Raw genomic sequence first — 19,856 nt, 5'->3', positions numbered from 1 at the left:
GCGGGCTTGTCGCCGTCACTCAGTTGGTACGTGATCTGTGTCGAACCGCCGCTTAAGTCTAGCGCTGCCATTGTGTTGCCTTCTATTAAACTACTACGTAACGCTACGAAATTACTACGCGACGCTACGAAACTGCTACGAAATCCTCTGAACAAATGCGATAAAGCTACGACGGAACTACGATACCTCTACGGATCGCTACGAAATAGTGACAAAACACTACGCAACCTCTATGGAACGCTACGAAACAACATTTTTATTTCTCTAATTTTTAAAATAAACTTATTTTAGTACAATACCTGTGCGTATATAGCGTGATGTTGTCACCAGCGGGCACGACATACTGGTCGGCGGCAGGGTAGGCGGGCTTGTCGCCGTCACTCAGTTGGTACGTGATCTGTGTCGAACCGCCGCCTAAGTCCAGCGCTGCCATTGTGTTGCCTTCTATTAAACTACTACGTGACGCTACGAAATTACTACGCGACGCTACGAAACTGCTACGAAATAGTGCGAAAATACTACGATATCTCTACGGATCGCTACGAAAAAGTGACGGAACACTACGAAACTACTACGCGACGCTACGAAACTGCTACGAAATAGTGCGATAATGCTACGACGGAACTACGATACCTCTACGGATCGCTACGAAATAGTGACAAAACACTACGCAACCTCTACGGAACGCTACGAAACAACAATTTTATTTCTTCATTATGATACAAAATAAACTTATTTTAGTACAATACCTGTGCGTATATAAGGTGATGTTGTCACCAGCAGGCACGACATACTGGTCGGCGGCAGGGTAGGCGGGCTTGTCGCCGTCACTCAGTTGGTACGTGATCTGTGTCGAACCGCCGCCTAAGTCTAGCGCTGCCATTGTGTTGCCCTCTATTAGATCTGCAAATATAAGTGTAGGTTAAAAGACCTACGGTTAGTAGTGGGACCGCTTAGGCTAAAAAGAATAATATTGGGCTGAAACTGAGTTCTCAAAAGGTTCATCTGTAACCATTTGGACATTGCGAGGCACAGTTTATTGCGTCTATTTTGCATTCAATTAATTTTAGGGTCAAAATCTTTTCAGTTAATCATAATATATGATTTGACGTGGTAGAACTAAAATGGTGACAAACTATAAGTAGGTCTTTTTTAACAACATGTTTTTTTAATTTTCTTTCCAAAAAGAGTATTACAATTTGAACTTACTGTGCAGTAGATTGATGGTGTACCAGATGAAGATACCCTCGTCTGAGCCGTCCATGATCTTCACACCATCGGAGCCTACATCATACTCTAGTCTGCAAAACAAAATAATTATTAAGTTCAAGTCCCATTCATCAGACCATCTTTCAACTATCTTGTTTATTGTTGTCTGTTTTAGAATATGGAATCCCCTAAGCACACTTCACTTAATTTCTACTTACTAAACTTTTTGTATGGCAGCATTTTATGCCTTGCGGGAAAGAGAGTTATTTGAGCAGAAATTATAATATTGTCGGGACACCTTTTTACACACGGTTGGATAGCCCCATGGTAAGTTATTAATTAACTTGTGTTATGGGTGCTAACACAACTGATAAACTACATATAGCCACACATATACATATTTATAAATACATATTGTAACACCCAGACCACGGCCAACAAGCATGCTCATCACACAAATGTCGACCGAACCGGGAATCGAACCCGGGACCTCAGATTCGGCAGTCCGGCTTGGTGACCATTGCGCCATAGAGGTTTAATTTGTATAATGTCATAACAACTTTCCCAGTTTTTCATAAGAAATGGCGTTGAATCACTCTAAAGTCTAGAAATCCCAGATCTCTAGTTGGATAAGATCAACTTACTTGGAGATAGCCTCAGAGACAGCATCTATGAGGCTCTGCGCCTTGTCAGCGGGCAGCAGCCTGAGGCCGGCGGTCGCTCGCACTATGAGAGGCGTCGCCTTGCGCTTCTCCGGCGGCGTTAGGAACTCCGCCTTTTTTATTAGCTGCACTATTGTGTGCGCGCCCTAAATAATACAAAATTTGTCTTTGTAACTAGTATTATATAAAAGATAAAATAATATTTTAACAGTGTACTGCACCATTTACCTCTAATTATAACGATAACCAAACCGATAGTGTACTTGCGGTCCATTGGTCAAGTCGGCGATTTTATAACTGAGAATGGTTCGTTTATTGTTAAAGTTAAATGTTGCAACCCACCTCAAGTTTACCTACTTATATGAAAGAAGATAACTTTTCTTAATCTGAAAATTCTACCTCGTCTCTTAACTTACCTTCTCAGGGTCATCGGCATACGAAGACAATCCAGGTTTGGATTGCTCAAAATATTCATCTACTAAGTCCAAGTTGGCTTGGCCGAATACTGAAACAATATTATATACTTCATTAATTACATGTTTTATTATTCTTTTCATACAGCTAATATACTGGAAGAGTGACAAAAGCAGACCAGAGTTGTGGTATTTATATTAATACTAGCTTCCGCCCGCGGCTTCGCCCAGTTAGAGTTCGGTTAGATCGCGTGTCCAAGAGAATTCTTCAAAAGTCCGGGATAAAAACTGCCCTATGTTCTCTCTCAAGGTCAACTCTATCTCTGTACCAAACATTAAAATCGGTTCAGTGACAGACAGAGTTACTTTCGCAATTATAATATTAGTAGGGATTTTAAAGCTAAACAGTTTCTTTATCTGAGACCGATTAGAATATTTCTTGCAGTATTACCGCTATTTACCGCTGACGGTAGTTACTAGTTAGTATTTAAATATTTATCCTTGCCAAGCACACATGTTATATTGTTGTAACAATGCGTTCATGTATACAACAGTATACATGAACGCATTGTACGCAATTAAGATGCAAAGATATTGTTATTAGTTGACTAGCCCGCATGGCTGTAACTGAGCCACGAAATTCTAGTACATGTTGAGAATGATCACTATACTAATATTATAGAGAGGAAAACTTTGTTTGTTTGTTTTTTTGGTCTTAATGGATAAACTCAAAAACTACTGGACCGATTTTAAATATTCTTTCACCATTAGAAAGCTATATTATCTGCGAGTAACATAGACTATATTTTATCCCGGTGCGGGCAGTAGCTCCCACGGGACGCGGGTGAAACCGCGGGAAAACGGCTAGTGTATTATATGAATTTCTACTAACGGTTCACGATTGGCCTCTTTAATAGCCTATAGCTGTTGAAATGCTTCCCATAAAGAGACGATACGAATCATCACGAATTATAAGATTATCTTTGCTCAAACTAGATTAGCAACCTTTTAAGTCCCAATTTCCTCACGATGTTTTTTAATTTGTGAAAGACTCAAAAAGACATGACTTAGCAGCGACCAATATCACATACATATTTAACCCTTAGGCCGACAAAAATCGATGAGCACCGGCCTGTATGCCGTGCATTCATCAAATATTGACACGAGTTGCAAAACAAACGAATGTTTGTAGTACTTCTTGTTATAAACTAGTACGTCATCGTGGAATCGTGGAGAAAAAACGTCATTACTAATCCTATCAATATCCTACTAATATTATAAATGTGAAAGTTTGTGAGAATGTATGGATGTATGTTTGTTATTTTTTCTTGAGATTATATGATATTTCTTCTTTTGAGATTTGGTATAGATAGGTGATACCCTGGATTAACACATAGGCTACTTTTTATCAACACACCACGCGGGCAAAGCTGCTAGCGGAAGCTAGTATAAAATTATGTTGCACTATTAAAAAACATGCATTAGGTACAGAAGTTTTTTTTTATGTCGCCACCCAAAAGGATGGAAATAAAGGAGAATTACTCTTTCTGGATTATTTTAAAAGTATTTGTTATGTATGACGCAACCTACTGAGTAATTAACATCAATTTGATAAAAAACCTGTCTAAATATTCAAATAATAGACTCACTTAAAATTCAGTATTTCTTATTGCCTGTCGATTTTAGGCACACGACTAAATTCATTTAAAAGACATCATCATCTGCCTAGCCACTTCCCAACTATGTTGGGGTAGGCTTCCAGGCTAACCGGGTGTAGCTGAGTACCAGTGTTTTACAAGGAGCGCCTGCATATCTGACCTCATCCAACCTGGTTACCCGGACAATCCAATCCCCCTAAAGTAAGACTGGTAGACTTACTGTAACGACTGCCAAAGATGTTCAAATGACAGCCGGGAGTGACAGATGAAACACGGAAGAACTCATTATGACAAGATGGTCACCCGTCCACGAACCGATCGCGTAAAGCGTTGCTTAACCTTATGACCGATCCATTCGCGCGGCTTTGAATTAGCCACGACCACTTCTATGACTCATAGGTGTTTCTTTGCAATTAAGTTTATTAACTAACAAAGTAAACAATACGTTAACCATAGAGAACATTTGTTGCTACACTAGTTACACGATTTATACTCGTATCGAAGGGGTTACATAACACCGTTTAATAGTTTTCCGTTACGATTGCAATGGACTGATAAAACTGTGCAGTATAGGAAAAGGTGCGCATACAAATTAGAAATAGTAACAATTTGTCGAGTTCCAATTCTTCAAACATTTTCGTTGCTAGGCAACAATCAACAAATGTTTACTGTTTTTACCTTGTAGGATTGTAGCCAAATTCGTTAGGTCGAGGGAAAGATCTAGTACGTTGAGTTTTCGTTTGTTTTCTGTAATGTATTTCTATTCCCCATAATGTTATCAGCTAATATAACATTAAAATAACATTTTGGTTAATCTTATCTCCTGAATATAAAACGTTATCAAAACAGATCGGCTACAACAGTTATTGTAGATACGTTTAAAACGAGTTACTTCCCGATTGACCACGCTCTAACAAAATATGCAGTCCTAGTAACAAGCTAATATTGGATTGAAAAATAGGTATTAGTTAATCAACATATAGATTATGATAAATTAATATTCGTGATGACTTTTGATGTTTCTGTCTTCAGCTTTCAAGTAACTGAAATATTTTCTAATATTATCTGAAATACATCTTCATTCATCATGTTTTGTAGTCTACTTCAATGTTTTTTGGATCATAACCGTGATCTGGTCATGTTGAACTCCATATTGCTATAGACCACTTAAGTAGGGACCTATTACATAAAACAAATATAAGGAAAAACTCACCTGTAAAAGGTACTCTAAACTTATAAGCAAGCACCCTGGAGCCCGAAGAGCCGGCATCGATGATCACCGCGTGATGGTACACGCTCTCGTAGCCCAAACTCTTCGCCAGGCCGTCCAGCCACTGCGACTGGCCCGCGAACAACCCTGCCACATAAAACCTCATGCTGAACCGGACTAACACTGACGCTACCCTTGCCAACATGGCTGGCAAGAAAAAAAAAGAACTGTCAAATCTTCCCGCGCTTTCTTCTGTCAAATTATTTTTTGTGACACAAATTGCACGGTAATAGTTGTCACTTGTCAGTCACATGAATAGGGCAGTCTTGAACTAATTAATATTTATGTTTGAACAAAGATATTTCCAGTTCAACGTTAGAGGGGATAAGTTAAACATAGTTTATTATAAGATCTGACCTGGATTGAACTTTGCACAATGAGATACTTCTAGTCTATGTAGGTATAATTTGCATTAGACTATGATACGAGTATAAAAATATGGTATTCTATATAACCTAGATACTGTATATTTACAATATGATTACGTATTTCTAAACGACTAAAAACTTACTAGGTACCTTTGCACAATGAGATACTTCTAGTCTATGTAGGTATAATTTGCATTAGACTATGATACGAGTATAAAAATATGGTATTCTATATAACCTAGGTACTGTATATTTACAATCCGATTACGTATTTCTGAACTACTAAAAACTTACTAGGTACCTATATATATAAACTGAAACATTTTAGCTTTAAATACTGGAAATTATTGTCCCCCCAATATTTTTTAACTTTTAGAACTAACCAAATCGAGTACCTATGAAATACATACATAAGTACATATTATGTACCTATTTCTTTTTTAATCACTACGTAATTTCACGATACGTGACATTTTCATTAGCGTTTAATGGGATAACATAAAATTATATCATAAGCGCATAAAAAATATATAGGTAGGTATACATACAAAATAACACCTTGAAAATATTATTATCCATGGCTCCGTTGCTTCATATAATATTTTATATAAACGATCTGAAAACCGTTGAAACGCACGCGCACTAACATCGAAGTTATAAGACTAAAGCTACTTATAATTATAATATAAATCTTATAATAACAGCGTGACGACGGCTCGATCGGAATAATTATATTATGGGTTATTATTCCGGTAAGAGAATTAAAGAGATATTGACCGTACATAATTTGTCAACGACCCATGATGTTATAGGTAATAAAGACTAAAACAAGCCGACCTAACACGTTATGTAAAAATATCAAAAAAATGTTTTTGAATCTCCTAAAGAGGCCTTACAAAAACTGGTATACCCCAAAACATTTGGTCATCCTCCGAGCCTTTTCCCAATCATGTTGGGGTCGGCTTCCAGTCTAACCGGATTCAGCTAAGTACTAGTGCTTTACAAGAAGCGACTGCCTATCTGACCTCTTCAACCCAGTTATCCGGGCAACCCGATACCCTTTGGTTAGACTGGTGTCAGACTTACTGGCTTGGGCTGCGGGTTGTTCGAAAGAGATACCGTGGCCCTGGTACATAAAAGGCCTATGACGGAACACGACGGTTTTTAGTCAGTAAGAGTCTGACACTCCCTCTCCGCTGCTAACCCTGTATTGGTGTAACTGATAACAACAATAGACTACAACAACTGTTTAATTTACATAAACTTTCTATTCTAGTCTATCAGGTACTATTATTTACTCCTAGATAACGTACTCTAACTAAGCTGGTTAATTTACTGACTAAACATATTTAACGTTGAATATTATACATATTTAAAACATCATACTGTCTCATTCCATTGTTTTAAGTAGACAGTGACAGGACGATGCTTATGTCATATTAAGGGTGGGTTGCACCATTTAGTTATAGCGATAACCAAACCATTACCAGCCGTGAAATTGCCATACATAGGTCAAATCGGTGATTTTACGGCTGGTAAGGAACCAACTTCTCAAGTGTGAGTATGGATTCGATTCCAGGTGAGGCAAATACCAATGCAACTTTTTAAGTTTGTATGTACTCTCTAAATATACATATCTTGGAGAACAATGACTGATTAAAAGGTGAATTAAAACATCTTGAGGAAACCTGAATTATTAAGTCCGAAATCACCTACCCGCATTGAGCAAGCGTGGTGATTAACGCTCAATCTTTTTCTGTGTGAGAGGAGGCCGCAGCCCAGCAGTGGGACGATATGATAGTTAAATGGTGCAACCTACCCTTTTCGTTACAAGTGTTTAGTAAATATATACGTAATGAAACCTAAATACGTATTAATAAAGGTAAATCTGTACGCACTTATGTTATTATGCCATTCATTAATTTCCATTTTGTGAGGTTCCGCATAGATAGTTGTTATATATCTATCTGTGGAAAACATTAGTGGCGGATTTCAGTAAACCATATATTATCTACTTACTGATTTTCTTATTAGAGATAAGTATTTAACATAACTTTTCTGGGGCCAATGACAAAATGCCCCCAAAGCAAAACCATTTTCAAAAAAGTTATAAAAATCAGTAGATAATTTAAATATTTAATAAGTAATTATTTTTAGTCTCATTTCGTCATTAATAAAATCCATTTTACGAACTTGAATAAAAATCAGTTAAACTTGAACAGTAAAACTCTGATTCTATACTTTAAATATTAAATTATGTTTATTTTATTTGCACGATAAATCGAAATAATATCGTGCATTTTCTGTGTTACTTCTAACCACAACAGAAGTGGGAAATGTGGTAAAATAAAACCAAAAACTTAATATTAAAATAAGATTTTAGTTTGGTGAGTGTCTGTTGCCTACTTAGTTTGCTTACTGTCTTATTGAATTTTATGACTTTTTGTTTTAATACGGCCCTGAAACACTGATTTTTGTCGGTCAAACGTGATATTCTCCCTCTACTTATAATGTAAAGGTCATTCATTTAATGTCCTATGATACCAAAAAAATATGTTCAGAAACAAACCCACTACTAAGACGGTACCAATATTGCTATATTACATAACCCAGTTTTCATATTACATGAACGAAAGGATTTTCCGTAACATGACGTTATTCAAAGCATTTGTTACGCAAATTATAAGGCATCAACAAGAGACTGCATCATTGCTTGTCACGTCATACATATGCAAGTTCATGTAATAAGGTCCTATATAAGTAGTTTCTAGATGTAGGCAGAACTGCCATCTCGAAGCCAAACCCGGACATTTGACATCTTACTTAATTCTCATTTTTCCGAAAATAATGTGCTAAAAAAAAGACTACATAATACATTATTTTCATATATTATTTTCATTTGGCCGAAAAAAGTAGGCGCTTCCTTGTGCAGTGTCCGGGTTTTCCCCGGTAACTTCTTCAAACCAGGACAAATCCGGGGAACCCCGTACGGAAAGCAGCCCTTCATGTAGGTAAAGATAAATGATATGAATAGGTACAGACGCCAGATGGCCATGTGTTGCTGGGAAGTTTGTTTGTATGTCTTCTTCCCAGCAAAACAGATGGGAAGTGATGAAGGGTGGGCGTTTAGGGAACTATCTTTTGTACCGAGGTTCGAAAAGTGGTGTTTAGATACTATTTTAAATTACTAACCAGATAACAAAATACTACCGATTTAGTAACGGAAGCTAGATTACTAACAGGAAAAATATGCAAACATTCGTTTATCCATCGGAAGCGGCAGATTTAGTTGTAATTTCATTTATCAGTTTTATTCATGTGGGTTTAATTATGTGAATAAATGCTTGTTTTCAATTCCTTAATAAATTGTATCATTCAAAATGTTGGTGTTATTAATTATAAACACCCGTTTTCCATAATCGCTCGTTTGTCTTTTCGGTAAAAAAAGGGCTAAAAGAGATTTTTCTTTGAGTCACAAAATTGATTGATTGCAATGATGCAACAAAAGCAAAGTCACGGTGAGATGCCACTATCACGATTATCTAAGTCTCTGTTTAGATTTTAATTTTATGTTTTGTATGATAACATTATTTATCCCTCAAGCGATAACGTCTATTTTTAGAGAATGATCCAATTAATGGTGATTAATGCCCATCTGATGACTAAGAACATATTTTTGACATTCTGGTACCACACCGACACAACTGAAATAGTCCATATATGCCTGTTAAAATATTTACACCCCAAGTTAAGCTTCTGCCCATATGAATAAGTAGGTCATCAATACCTCGTAGGCAATTATCAGATGACCCCTCCCACTGTGGCTGCCGCGGGAAGGACTAAAACGATCCTTCAAACGATCTGACAGCCCCAGCATAGATTTCAATTTTAAAAACCTACACTCTTACCGAGTAACATATAGGCTATATTCTATTACGGTACATGCAGTAGTTCCCACAGGACGCGGGTGGAACCATTCTTACAGAATTTCCACAGCTTACATCATTTTCAACGGCTTACATTATTTTTAAGTTCCGCGATTCCTTCCATACAACGTGTTTCATTTACCCAGTTTTAATTAACGTGAAATGAATCGTTTTTATGTCTTCCAATCACAGATTGTTTAACATAACAACTCAATGTTTGTGTGAACGGGAACGTAACACGAGGCGTACGGTACTGGTATTTACAAGAAAAATTGGAGACCATGCATATGTAGTTTAGAAATAAAGTTCGCCAAACTTTTTGCCATCGCGGAAAATTGCACGGGTCGAGCGAGTGCTTGAGCTGCGGGATTGTCCGAAATAATTACCGCGGGTTTTAGTCAGTAAGTCTCGACACTCCCTCACGCTGCTTACCCACAGCAGGAGGAGTCGTTTGATGATTTCCCATCAGAAACAAAAAAGGTATCAGCGAGTGACGGACGTGGGGGAAAGGTATGGGCCATATGCGCGTGAAGTAGGTACTCGGAATCGAGTTTTACGAGAACTGTAACAGTACTAATTGTTTGGTTTGTGAGAAAAACCGTTTGCTTTTCAGAATTACGATTAGGTACTTTTAGAATAATCTTACAGCCCTTAGATTCTAGGTGGACAGGAACTTCCTGCAATGAGAAGTCGCACAACTTGAGAGAGGGAGACACTTCACTTGAATCTTCAATGTTAGTCTCATAAACGAGATATATTACCTGTGCCAACTCTTTTGGAGAACTATTACGAAGGAGAAAGTAAATAAAATACTTTTTCAAATTCGTCTCACATTGCTTTTCAATCATAACCAATTTGGACCCCTTATTAACGTTATTATGGCCTGATTAGATTGTAAATTTTTCATGATGACTTACTTTAGATTATCGATTGGTGGAACGAAAATATGATTATTGATTTAACTTGTCACTGTCACGTATAACTGATAAATGTAGAAGAATGAAGTGAGATGGCAATATTTGCTAATGATAAATGATAAGTTCAGAAAATTAGCTTAGATCACTGTAATTAATGAGAGTATGACAAATCTTTGGTATTGCTATATAGCACCAACATATCGGGGGTTGATTCGTCATAATTCGAAAACCCCTCAATATTGTGGGGTAGATTATTTTCAACCACGTGACCCCCAATGACCCCATAGTTGGAGTCTTACCCTACCATACCATAGGCGGCTACTTTCGGAATTGGTAACTAGAATCTTTATTTAGATTTTTGATTGTTGTGCTTGTAAAGGTCTAAATGAAATAAGATTATTTAACTTTCACACAAAAAACTATTCCCGAATATTTTTGATGCTTTTGTGATAGGTAATGGTAGTAGGTATCCATGCCAACATTGATGTAATAAAACATGACTTTATAGACTCATGCATGCGGTATTAAGGTTTGTCACGAAACTGACGATTACCTATGTAAATTGTGGAGTAAAATTACAATTAAACATACATGCCTGGTAATACTTAAATATTTTATCACAACTAGTTAAATAAATTATAGACATGCCATGCCTTCGATGCCGTAAAAAATACAATTTCTTTAGAAAAAAATCATGAAATAAATACCTAAGTATATACTTCTTAAGTTGTTTTAAATTATATACCCAACCATTTATTTCAGGAAATTGTTCCCTTATTATATTTATACCAATTAAAGAAAATAAATAATGAAACAGACAACTTATGTCAAAGGACTTTTTTTGTCTCTATTTAATTACAACCCATAGATGTGTATATAAGTAGCATTGTTCAGATAACACTGTTTTGCTATTACAGAACAAGTAAATATTTGTATTACATTGAGTAAATATGTATTCTTTCCTTAGAGCAGAGTCTGCTACAACAGGCTCTTATCTGCTTAAAAGAAGGCTCCATTCACGATATTATTGTATGATTTTTGTTAACGAATAAACAGTTTTGTATCCGATACATACAAAACTGTTTATTCGTTCGCAGTGAAAAAGTAGTGGTGGCCTAGAACTGATTTTAACATTCTTAGGCCGTTGGAAAGCTACACTATCATCGAAGAGGCAATATTTTATCCAGGTAAGGACAGAGGTTCCCTGAGATGCGAGAAAAAAGCTAGTGATTAATTCAAGATTACTGTGGATGTTACAAATTAGTACAAATCTTTGAATTTAAACTTCATTGTTTAGGTTAAAGATATATAACAACACAATACAATCTTATTATTATATTGATTATGCCCAAAGAGCTCCAAAATAAATGCCACTAGCCAAGTTACGTCAGTAGATAATTAAAAATAGAAAAGGGCCACTGAAGGTGACAGAGTACTAAATGAGCTGAGAACGAAAATAACTTTTTGGACAGCCCTTCATACCCAATAGATATTGCTTATACATATACATAACACACAAGTACTTTTTTCTATAGAAACTTGTAAACAATTCATGTACACATATTTAAAAAATCTATTTATTTCTTAAATATAATATAAGGGATTTCCCATAACTGGATCATTAATATAGTCTACGCTACTACGTCTAGCTTACCAACAGTGAAATAATTATACAAATCAGTTCAGTAGTTCCAAAGCCTTTTAAGTACAAAAAAGTGAAAAATGTTTCCTTATTATTATGCTTTATCTATTCTAATATTATAAAGCTGAAGAGTTTGTTTGTTTGTTTGAACGCGCTAATCTCAGGAACTACTTGTCCGATTTGAACAATTCTTTCGGTTTTAGATACCCCATTTATCGAGGAAGGCTATAGGCTACTTTTTATCCGGGTTCGTGCAGAGGTTCCCACGGGATGCGGATGAAACCACATTTCCTAAAAGACTTACTCTAATTTACCTTTTGTGTTAAAACAACTGTTAGCTATATCATTTATGTTAGTTGATAAGCATCTTATCTAATTACTTTTTTATCATATGATTTTAATCTTTTATGTAATTAGGTTTTAAGTATGTTTGTAATAAAATCCTTTTATTCTACGTATGCCTAAGTTTATTCAGATGTTAACGAGATCAAAATGACTAGCGGAGATGTCATAATGCAAAACCTCCAAAGAAGAGGACAAGGAATGTTACTACCATTGTCCTTACTAATGGTGTCCATGAAGGGTATTCTCATATAAGGAGATCAGCCAGCTGCGCAGGACATATTATAGTGCACAAGCATTTGCCCTGCCCTTACAAACGTTGTATGGAACCCGACAAATATTCTCAAAATGAAATCTAAAATCAATCTAAGAATCTAAGTCAATCTCTGACAGAGTAGCTTTGATTTGACGAGGAACCAGAACGTCTTGTTAGGTCCAGTACCTGATCACACAACTATGTACATTGCTTGACCTACAAGAAGGCACCTGACCTTTCTGCCTTATGGCATCTATCTTTCCTTTCTTTATGCATAGGACCATTCTAAGTGTGACTGACAAAAGAAGCTATTAAAAAAATTAAATAAAGAATAGGTACTCACCCAAAAAGTATGTAATACATAATGCTAATATGATGAGGAAGATAAATACTTTCTTCAATCTCCTGGGGTGCTTAATGGTCCTACTTCTAACATTGATATGTGGCGCTGAGGTATCATCTTTTAACTGTAAAACAAAACGGACCATTTTACAATACAACCTATGAAAGACGGTAGTCTTCATGTATTTTTTTTTTCCGACAAAACATAATTCTGCCATGTTCTGCATGAAACTATAAAATATAATGAGTTTTCTTAATTAATTACGATTTCTTGTATTACGTTGTTAACTCAAAACAACGCGGAAAATTACGTTTTTTATACATCATATTTGATGAATGCCTTTCAACAAATCTTCATTGTATTCCTTGAAAATTATTTGCAAATATTTATTTTCAACCAACAGGGAAAATTATTGTGGTATCGTTGAGGAAAATTCGGTTTTTAAGTTTTTCTGTATTTAAAATCGCAGGCCTACATACTACGTCTCCAAACGATTATACTCTTGAAGGAAGTTGTTTAAAGGCAGGTTTTTATTAGCAAAAAACGTCGAATAATAAAAACAAAAACATTAATTGCATTTTTCGACATACGCACCTCTAAGTACCTGTACGTGCTGAACTTTCCCATGTTGACTTAAAATAAACATCACAACCAATAAATAGGTTATATATTAATTCTAATTGGAATACAATAAGCGGTACGTAGACATTTTTTCAATTTATTTTTGGCGAAATGAATTCGAAACACACACAACGTCACTCGACGGCAATATTTTATTTTTGGTCATTAAATTGAATGTCACGTTAATGTCAAAAAAGGCGACAGTCAAATGTCAGTTAGTGATGCTATCATGTGAGTTACCTCAATCTTGTTCCGCGAGTTAAAAATGGACGTTAGAAATCGACTAATCTTTACAATGCTTAACGAATTTAACATATTTTTCTATATTTATATCATGTTTTTAAATTAAAGCCACTAAATATTTAAGAAATCGTCTGGGATGTTATCACAGGCCTCTATTTTATTTTCAACTAAAAACATGATCAAAAGCACACAGACAGTCCCGCCCAATCAAACAAAAATGGTTACCGTACATACATAATGTACCTACAAGTTGCAAGTCCCATTTATTAAAATAAGTGCATCTTCATTTGCGTTATTAATGAATAATTACACGTATACGAAATAGGGGATTTAAATGATACTTTGAAGCACTAAAAACATTACATTCCACAGTATTTTCACAGTCTACTAAACAAAACTACAATATAAAAGTGAATAAGGTAAGTACTTTCTCCAATTTATGTTATTATCGAGTATTTTTCTTGCAACATGAAAGATTTAGCTTATGAGATGTGAAAACATGAAATATTTACGCTTAGAGTATTTACCTGACTATAAACATAACCTCTATGTGACAAAACATTAGAGAACTTTTTTGAAATAGATAAATAATGAATTAAGAATAAATGTTGATAATTGATATAGTTAGACACTTACCTTTCTTTGCCGTATTTGCATTTTTATTCAAATATCACTTCCTCAATTAACCACAAAATAAATACCTAACAAATAATTTCAATTTCCGAATTGGTTTCTAAATATTGTTTTCATATGAAAGGCATCTGTTTAATTTAGAAACCTTATTGAATACTTGCCGAACGTAAACTAACTTACATATTACATGTGTCAAGTAATTATCTTGGCCTTGATAATAAATTACGTAGGTAGGTATTTATAATGTATTTATACAAGTATATACCGGAGTTAATAGACGTGCGCTTCAGATAGCACCACAGACTATACAACTAGACAACAAGATTTAAACAACGTTACTATTGAGACTAGTAATGATGACTGAGCATCATTGAGACCATTTTTTTATCAGGGGCACTTATCGTTGATTTATCATGACTCCGTATTCTGTTACTAGTTTCGCGGTTACCACGTTGTAGTAGCCGTTTCAGTGACGTTCTGACCATGATAACGATAAGCCGTCCCGGGAGATATATGTATAAACGACTGATTGTAAAATGGATATGACCTTCCGAATCAGTTTGAGACGAATGGTTATGCACTGGGTAATATAGCTCGAATATATTCCTAGATCAGGGGGAGACTAATAGGAGTTTCGTCATGATAAAATACGGGCAATACGTACTATTTAGGTATTATACTTTATCTTTGGTAGTCGTTACGGGTAGTCAGGCCATATAAAGTCTGACAACCAGCCTTACGAAGAGGTATTCATTCGGTTGCTCGGGTAACTGGATTAAGACCCCCAGAGAGTTGGGAAAAGGCTAGACAAATGATGTAAGTAGAGATATTATTACATCATAAAACAGAATAGGTATATATTTAAATACAGTGTTTGGTGTAGTTTGTCACCGAATAAAATCCGGTATCTAATCAAATATTTGGCTACGGCTAACGTAGCCAGTTGAGTTATAATTAGATGTTTAATTAAGTGGCTATTGAACTGATAAGCCACATCTAGAGTATGCGATCATTATGTTAATTCTCTTAGTATTTCCTTTTCACTATTCATTTCTCTAATTTTATGTCAGGTATTTTGGTTTACACATACATTTAGATCAGACAGTTAAGATGATAAAGCAGTTTCCAAGGCATATTTACCACTATAGTTTACTAGCATGGGTAATCAATGCTAATAAATCTTATTTCTATAGCTGATGCAAATGATGCAATCCTAACGTTACGTTTGTAAAGATATTGTAATCATAAGAGAAAAGTATCGGTACCTACTAATCAAACATTTGCTTTTATCTGCAAATGTATATTATTGGATAAATTTCTAAATGAAAATAGTACTTACGTAGCGTTTGATAACAACACAGTCAACGTCTGCTGAAGTTTGCAGTAGTGCTTTCCAAAATTTCTAAATCAGCGGATTTCCTTCTAGAGACAGAGCTTACCACTCTCTAAAAACGCAGTCCAACAAAAGAAATCGGAATCCTAATTTCTTCCTCCCTTCTACCCTTAATCGCCTGCAGATTGCTTGCTTGCCTAAATCCATTTGAAACCTAAGTAATTGCAACGTAATCGTTATATTCGGTTATCCATCGAACGGTAGCAGTCGTTTAAAGAGACATCTGGATAAACATTACATTCTTGACAATTATGATACAGTAATAAAGTATTCTTGAAGATTGTTTAAATTACGAAGTACAAGGACACAAAGTTATTATCAAGATAACAAACTCATTTAAAAATGTTACGAAGTAAAGTATTCATTTGTTTCTTGATAAAATTTTGTTTTAGTCATTCAGTCATCCATTGTATAATTAAAACTAGAATAGTTGCTGTTATTCTAGTTTTAATTATACAATTTTAAGACCGTGTAACGAAAATATCTAAGCATCTATAGAAAATATCAAGTCAAGCGAAACTATCTTGCATAAGGGTTAGTTAGGTTGTTTTTGACATCGCGTACATAGTTATTGAATTGCTATTTTACATTAAAATGCTTGATGTCCTCTTTAATATTATTTTTCAGGATGGAGTCCAGCCAAATCCTTGAAAAATTGAAAACTTATGGCGTTGGCCGTCGGAAGCTTGGTGACATTCTTTTTATAAATGACAAACCGCCTCCCAGGCTGGGTGTTTACGATTTTGACGAAGAAAATCTCTGCCATGAAGTGTGAGTAATTAGTTACAAATCCAGCTTTTCAACAAACACATTATTGCTCGTTAAATAGCTTTTAGAATCTTTACTTAGACTGGCTTTGATTTCATCAATCAAGATGTTCTAGATAAATCAACTGCCTAGAGAGGTACAGTAGGATTCAGCTGATTGTTTTCTACTGTTTTAGAATACAATCAACTTGCAACATTCCTGGATGTGATTTTACAACAGAATCTTTGCTAGAATTTGAGAATCACTACAACTCTTCACATAGATACTCCTGTGCACAGTGCAAAAAGGTTCTACCCTCGCCCCATTTGCTAGATTTGCACATACAAGAAAATCATGACTCGTTTTTCGCAGTTTTAGCAGAAAAGAGGCCCTCGGTAAGATACTTGAAACTTCAAATGTGAGTGATTTTTCAAAATACTCTGTACTTATGTTTTGCGATCATCTTACAGTACAGCTGCTACATAGAAGAATGCAAACACAAGTTCATGAATGCTAATGACCGACTGCAGCACTGTGTAGAGGAACACAACTTACCAAAAGAATTCCGGTTCGAAACGAAACCGAAAAAGTCAAAGAAAAAAACCAAAACCAAACAAAAAACCGATGAGAACGCGATGTGCATGGAACTTGATAACGAAAGCACAAGCGAAGTGAAAAACAAATTAGTCTTAGCTACAAGCAAACAAAAGACATTCGCCAAATACAGCGGCAGAAAATTCACGAAATCTGATGCTAACAAACCCTCAAAAGATGTTAATATGGACGAAGTGATGGCAGATTTGAAGGAGAGTTTGCCAGAATAAAAAGAAGAATTTAGAATTTTCAATCAGATTTTATTCGTTATCCTCAAGCTCTCTACATAAATAAACATATTTAAACTCTTGTGGTAACATCTTCAAAGTATGTCTTGGCATACACCCAATAGAAAATCTCTCAGATATAGCAGCTAATTTTGAATATCAATCCAAACATTTTGTAGAGATTCCTTAGCCAACTTTTTGCTGTATACTACACGCTGAACGATATTTCACATTTATACATTACACTTACTTAGATCCTTTACAATAATGTCAACCGTTACAATTTCAACGACTACAATAAAATAAATTATAGATTTGACTTAATATTTACTTGGCCTTGCCTTGGGAAGCAACGGCTTCCATCGCTTTCTTTACAGTTTCTTCGTCACCAAGGAAGACCATGGAATCGACTGGTTTCATGTCCTCATCTAACTCGTATACGAATGGAATGCCAGTTGGCAGGTTCAGTTCCATGATGGCGCTGTCGCTCAGACCTGGAAATATTGGAAAATATTATTTCTATAGTTCCATTTGACCTCTGAAGTGTCCTATAGTTTTTGGCGAAAGGTTGCCCCGCTGTGGATAGCATTAGCGAGCGCGGTAAAAAATATGTTTTTAACGAATTTATGATCGTAATCAAAGTTACGTAAACCATTTGTAATCATGATACATACCATCTAAATGCTTAACAATACCCCGAAGGCTATTGCCGTGGGCAGCGATAATAATTCTCTTTCCAGCTTTAATCTGTAATATAAATATTGTATGTATCAATAACTGCTATACGATGATATTATCAATATTTGGTAAAATATAAAGTTCTTATCAATTCTTACTGTTATGGCAAGCTTGATAAATTATGAAACTAGTGGCATCTAATAATTTGAAATATTTTGGGAAAAGGAGTCTACCTTATGAACAAGGATTATAATCATAACATAGAGAAATCTTTTTTGTACGAAAGAGGATATTGTATACTTGGTGAAACTCTTACCTGGGGAACAATAACATTGTTCCAGTAAGGCAGTGTCCTCTCAATAGTGAGCTTCAAGCTCTCGAACATGGGAAACTCTTCAGGTTTTGGGTCGCTAGCATAGCGGGGGTCCTTTACGATGGTATCGTAATAAGGATGGTCCTTCTCCATCGGTGGGGGAGGAACGTCGAAGCTACGACGCCAGATTTGAACCTGCGGAAATTATTATTTACTAATAAGCTACAGAACTAAGCAGTATTATGTGAGTCAATAGACAGATAGCGTAAATAGATAGGTATCTAGTCGAGATTACGGAAATCCAGTGAATACAGGAACTATTATTGTGGAGATTATTATTAGATATCAACACTCACAACTTTCATACGAAGGTGACTTTGAAAATACTTATGGATTACATTGATTCCATTTTTTCAATCAAAATTGAAAAGAACATTTTGTGTGCAATAAATCTATCATACGTAATAGGTAGGTAGCAACAGTATAACTAATGAGGTCAAATAAAGGTCTGCCAAAAAGATCTGTGCTGATAGCTGACTGGAGTTATTTTGGCTTCTGATCAGACATCAGTCAGATTACGGAATGATAGCAATAGTTTATGGTTTTATCATACATAATACTAGCCGTTTTCCCGTGGGAACTACCTACTTCCCGTATCGAGATAAAATATAGCCTGTGTTACTCAGGAAAAGTGTAGCTTTCCAACAGTGAAATAAAAAAATCTAATTGGTTCAATAGTTTTAGAGCCTTTAGGTTTACAGAAAAATGTTAACTCTTTATTAATATTAGCATAGGTATTCTTTTCCACTTTAATGCAATTCTTGAATGTTGATTGATACAACAGTAAATTGGACAAAATAGGTATATTAGAAAAGCACGAAATATACATACTTGGGCTTCACCGTACTTGGCAGCAGTCTCCGCTTTGTTAAGACCAGTGAGACCACCATAGTGCCTCTCGTTTAGTCGCCAGGTCTTCTCTACGGGCAGATCAGGTTTCCCAATTTCATTCAAGATGGTGTTCAGGGTGATTTGAGCGCGTTTCAGCACTGAGGTGTGGGCAACGTCGAATTCATATCCTTCGGATTTCAAAGCCTTGCCTGCAGCAACGGCTTCCTCGCGTCCTAGAAGTAAAAAATGATATTATATGATGACAATTATCGGGATAGAAACTACATCTAGCAGGTAGGTACTTTAAAACTTACCTTTATCGCTCAGGTCGGCATCAAACCATCCACAGAAAAGGTTTTTCTGGTTCCACTCACTTTCGCCGTGGCGAATCATAACAATCTTGTATTTCGCAGGCATTTTCGTTAATTTTATTTACTCAACCGGCGATATTGAAGCCGATTTCTGTTCAATTTTCCTTTTGACGTAAATAACCTAAGTGACCTCTACTTG

General features: G+C 35.7%; 3 protein-coding genes across 6 annotated transcripts in view; 1 reads left to right on the top strand and 2 right to left on the bottom strand.

Moving 5' to 3' along the window:
- The window catches only part of LOC110371757 (ectonucleoside triphosphate diphosphohydrolase 5), a 26,405-nt gene extending 11,538 nt beyond the window's left edge, over positions 1-14,867 (bottom strand). The window contains exons 1-7 of one of the 2 annotated variants that reach the window (XM_064040373.1): positions 14,507-14,867; positions 13,007-13,130; positions 5,156-5,299; positions 2,288-2,376; positions 1,854-2,017; positions 1,210-1,301; positions 750-903 (exon numbers count right to left, since the gene is read on the bottom strand). In XM_064040373.1, the coding sequence (XP_063896443.1) occupies positions 750-903; positions 1,210-1,301; positions 1,854-2,017; positions 2,288-2,376; positions 5,156-5,299; positions 13,007-13,130; positions 14,507-14,527 (788 nt within the window). In that variant the 5' untranslated portion in view covers positions 14,528-14,867. Of the gene's footprint in view, positions 1-749; positions 904-1,209; positions 1,302-1,853; positions 2,018-2,287; positions 2,377-5,155; positions 5,300-13,006; positions 13,131-13,600; positions 13,815-14,506 lie in introns of those variants that run through there. The other variant, XM_064040372.1, reaches the window with a different exon arrangement.
- Positions 14,079-17,783, top strand: LOC110371694 (zinc finger protein 511). Of its 3 annotated transcripts, none has more exons than XM_021328054.3 (4): positions 14,079-14,289; positions 16,524-16,667; positions 16,840-17,038; positions 17,114-17,783. In XM_021328054.3, the coding sequence occupies exons 2-4, from the start codon at positions 16,525-16,527 to the stop codon at positions 17,465-17,467; spliced, it is 696 nt and encodes a 231-aa protein (XP_021183729.3). In that variant the 5' UTR covers positions 14,079-14,289; position 16,524; the 3' UTR covers positions 17,468-17,783. The 3 variants fall into 3 exon arrangements, with proteins under 3 accessions (XP_021183729.3, XP_049699166.2, XP_049699167.2); XM_049843209.2 differs by lacking the exon at positions 14,079-14,289 and adding an exon at positions 15,300-15,319; XM_049843210.2 differs by lacking the exon at positions 14,079-14,289 and adding an exon at positions 16,280-16,430.
- LOC110371691 (phosphoglycerate mutase 1) lies at positions 17,477-19,856 on the bottom strand. The gene is made up of 5 exons (XM_021328052.3): positions 19,661-19,856; positions 19,347-19,579; positions 18,459-18,650; positions 18,139-18,211; positions 17,477-17,958 (listed from the first exon to the last, which is right to left on the bottom strand). The coding sequence occupies exons 1-5, from the start codon at positions 19,761-19,763 to the stop codon at positions 17,792-17,794; spliced, it is 768 nt and encodes a 255-aa protein (XP_021183727.3). The 5' UTR covers positions 19,764-19,856; the 3' UTR covers positions 17,477-17,791.

This window comes from Helicoverpa armigera, chromosome 22 (assembly GCF_030705265.1).
Source record: "Helicoverpa armigera isolate CAAS_96S chromosome 22, ASM3070526v1, whole genome shotgun sequence".
Lineage (NCBI taxonomy): Eukaryota > Metazoa > Arthropoda > Insecta > Lepidoptera > Noctuidae > Helicoverpa > Helicoverpa armigera.
Note: the sequence above shows the minus strand (reverse complement) of the source record. Positions and strands in the feature narration are given on the sequence as shown.

Bases quoted from the DNA above. Each gene is read 5' to 3' on its own strand.
- LOC110371694 (XM_049843209.2), top strand. The intron at 16,668-16,839 runs GTGAGTAATTAG...CTACTGTTTTAG, and splicing joins GAAAATCTCTGCCATGAAGT to AATACAATCAACTTGCAACA. The intron at 17,039-17,113 runs GTAAGATACTTG...ATCATCTTACAG, and splicing joins TAGCAGAAAAGAGGCCCTCG to TACAGCTGCTACATAGAAGA.
- LOC110371691 (XM_021328052.3), bottom strand. From the start codon at position 19,763: ATGCCTGCGAAATACAAGATTGTTATGATTCGCCACGGCGAAAGTGAG. The intron at 18,212-18,458 runs GTAAGAGTTTCA...TTTATATTACAG, and splicing joins ACAATGTTATTGTTCCCCAG to ATTAAAGCTGGAAAGAGAAT. The intron at 17,959-18,138 runs GTATGTATCATG...CAATATTTCCAG, and splicing joins TATTGTTAAGCATTTAGATG to GTCTGAGCGACAGCGCCATC.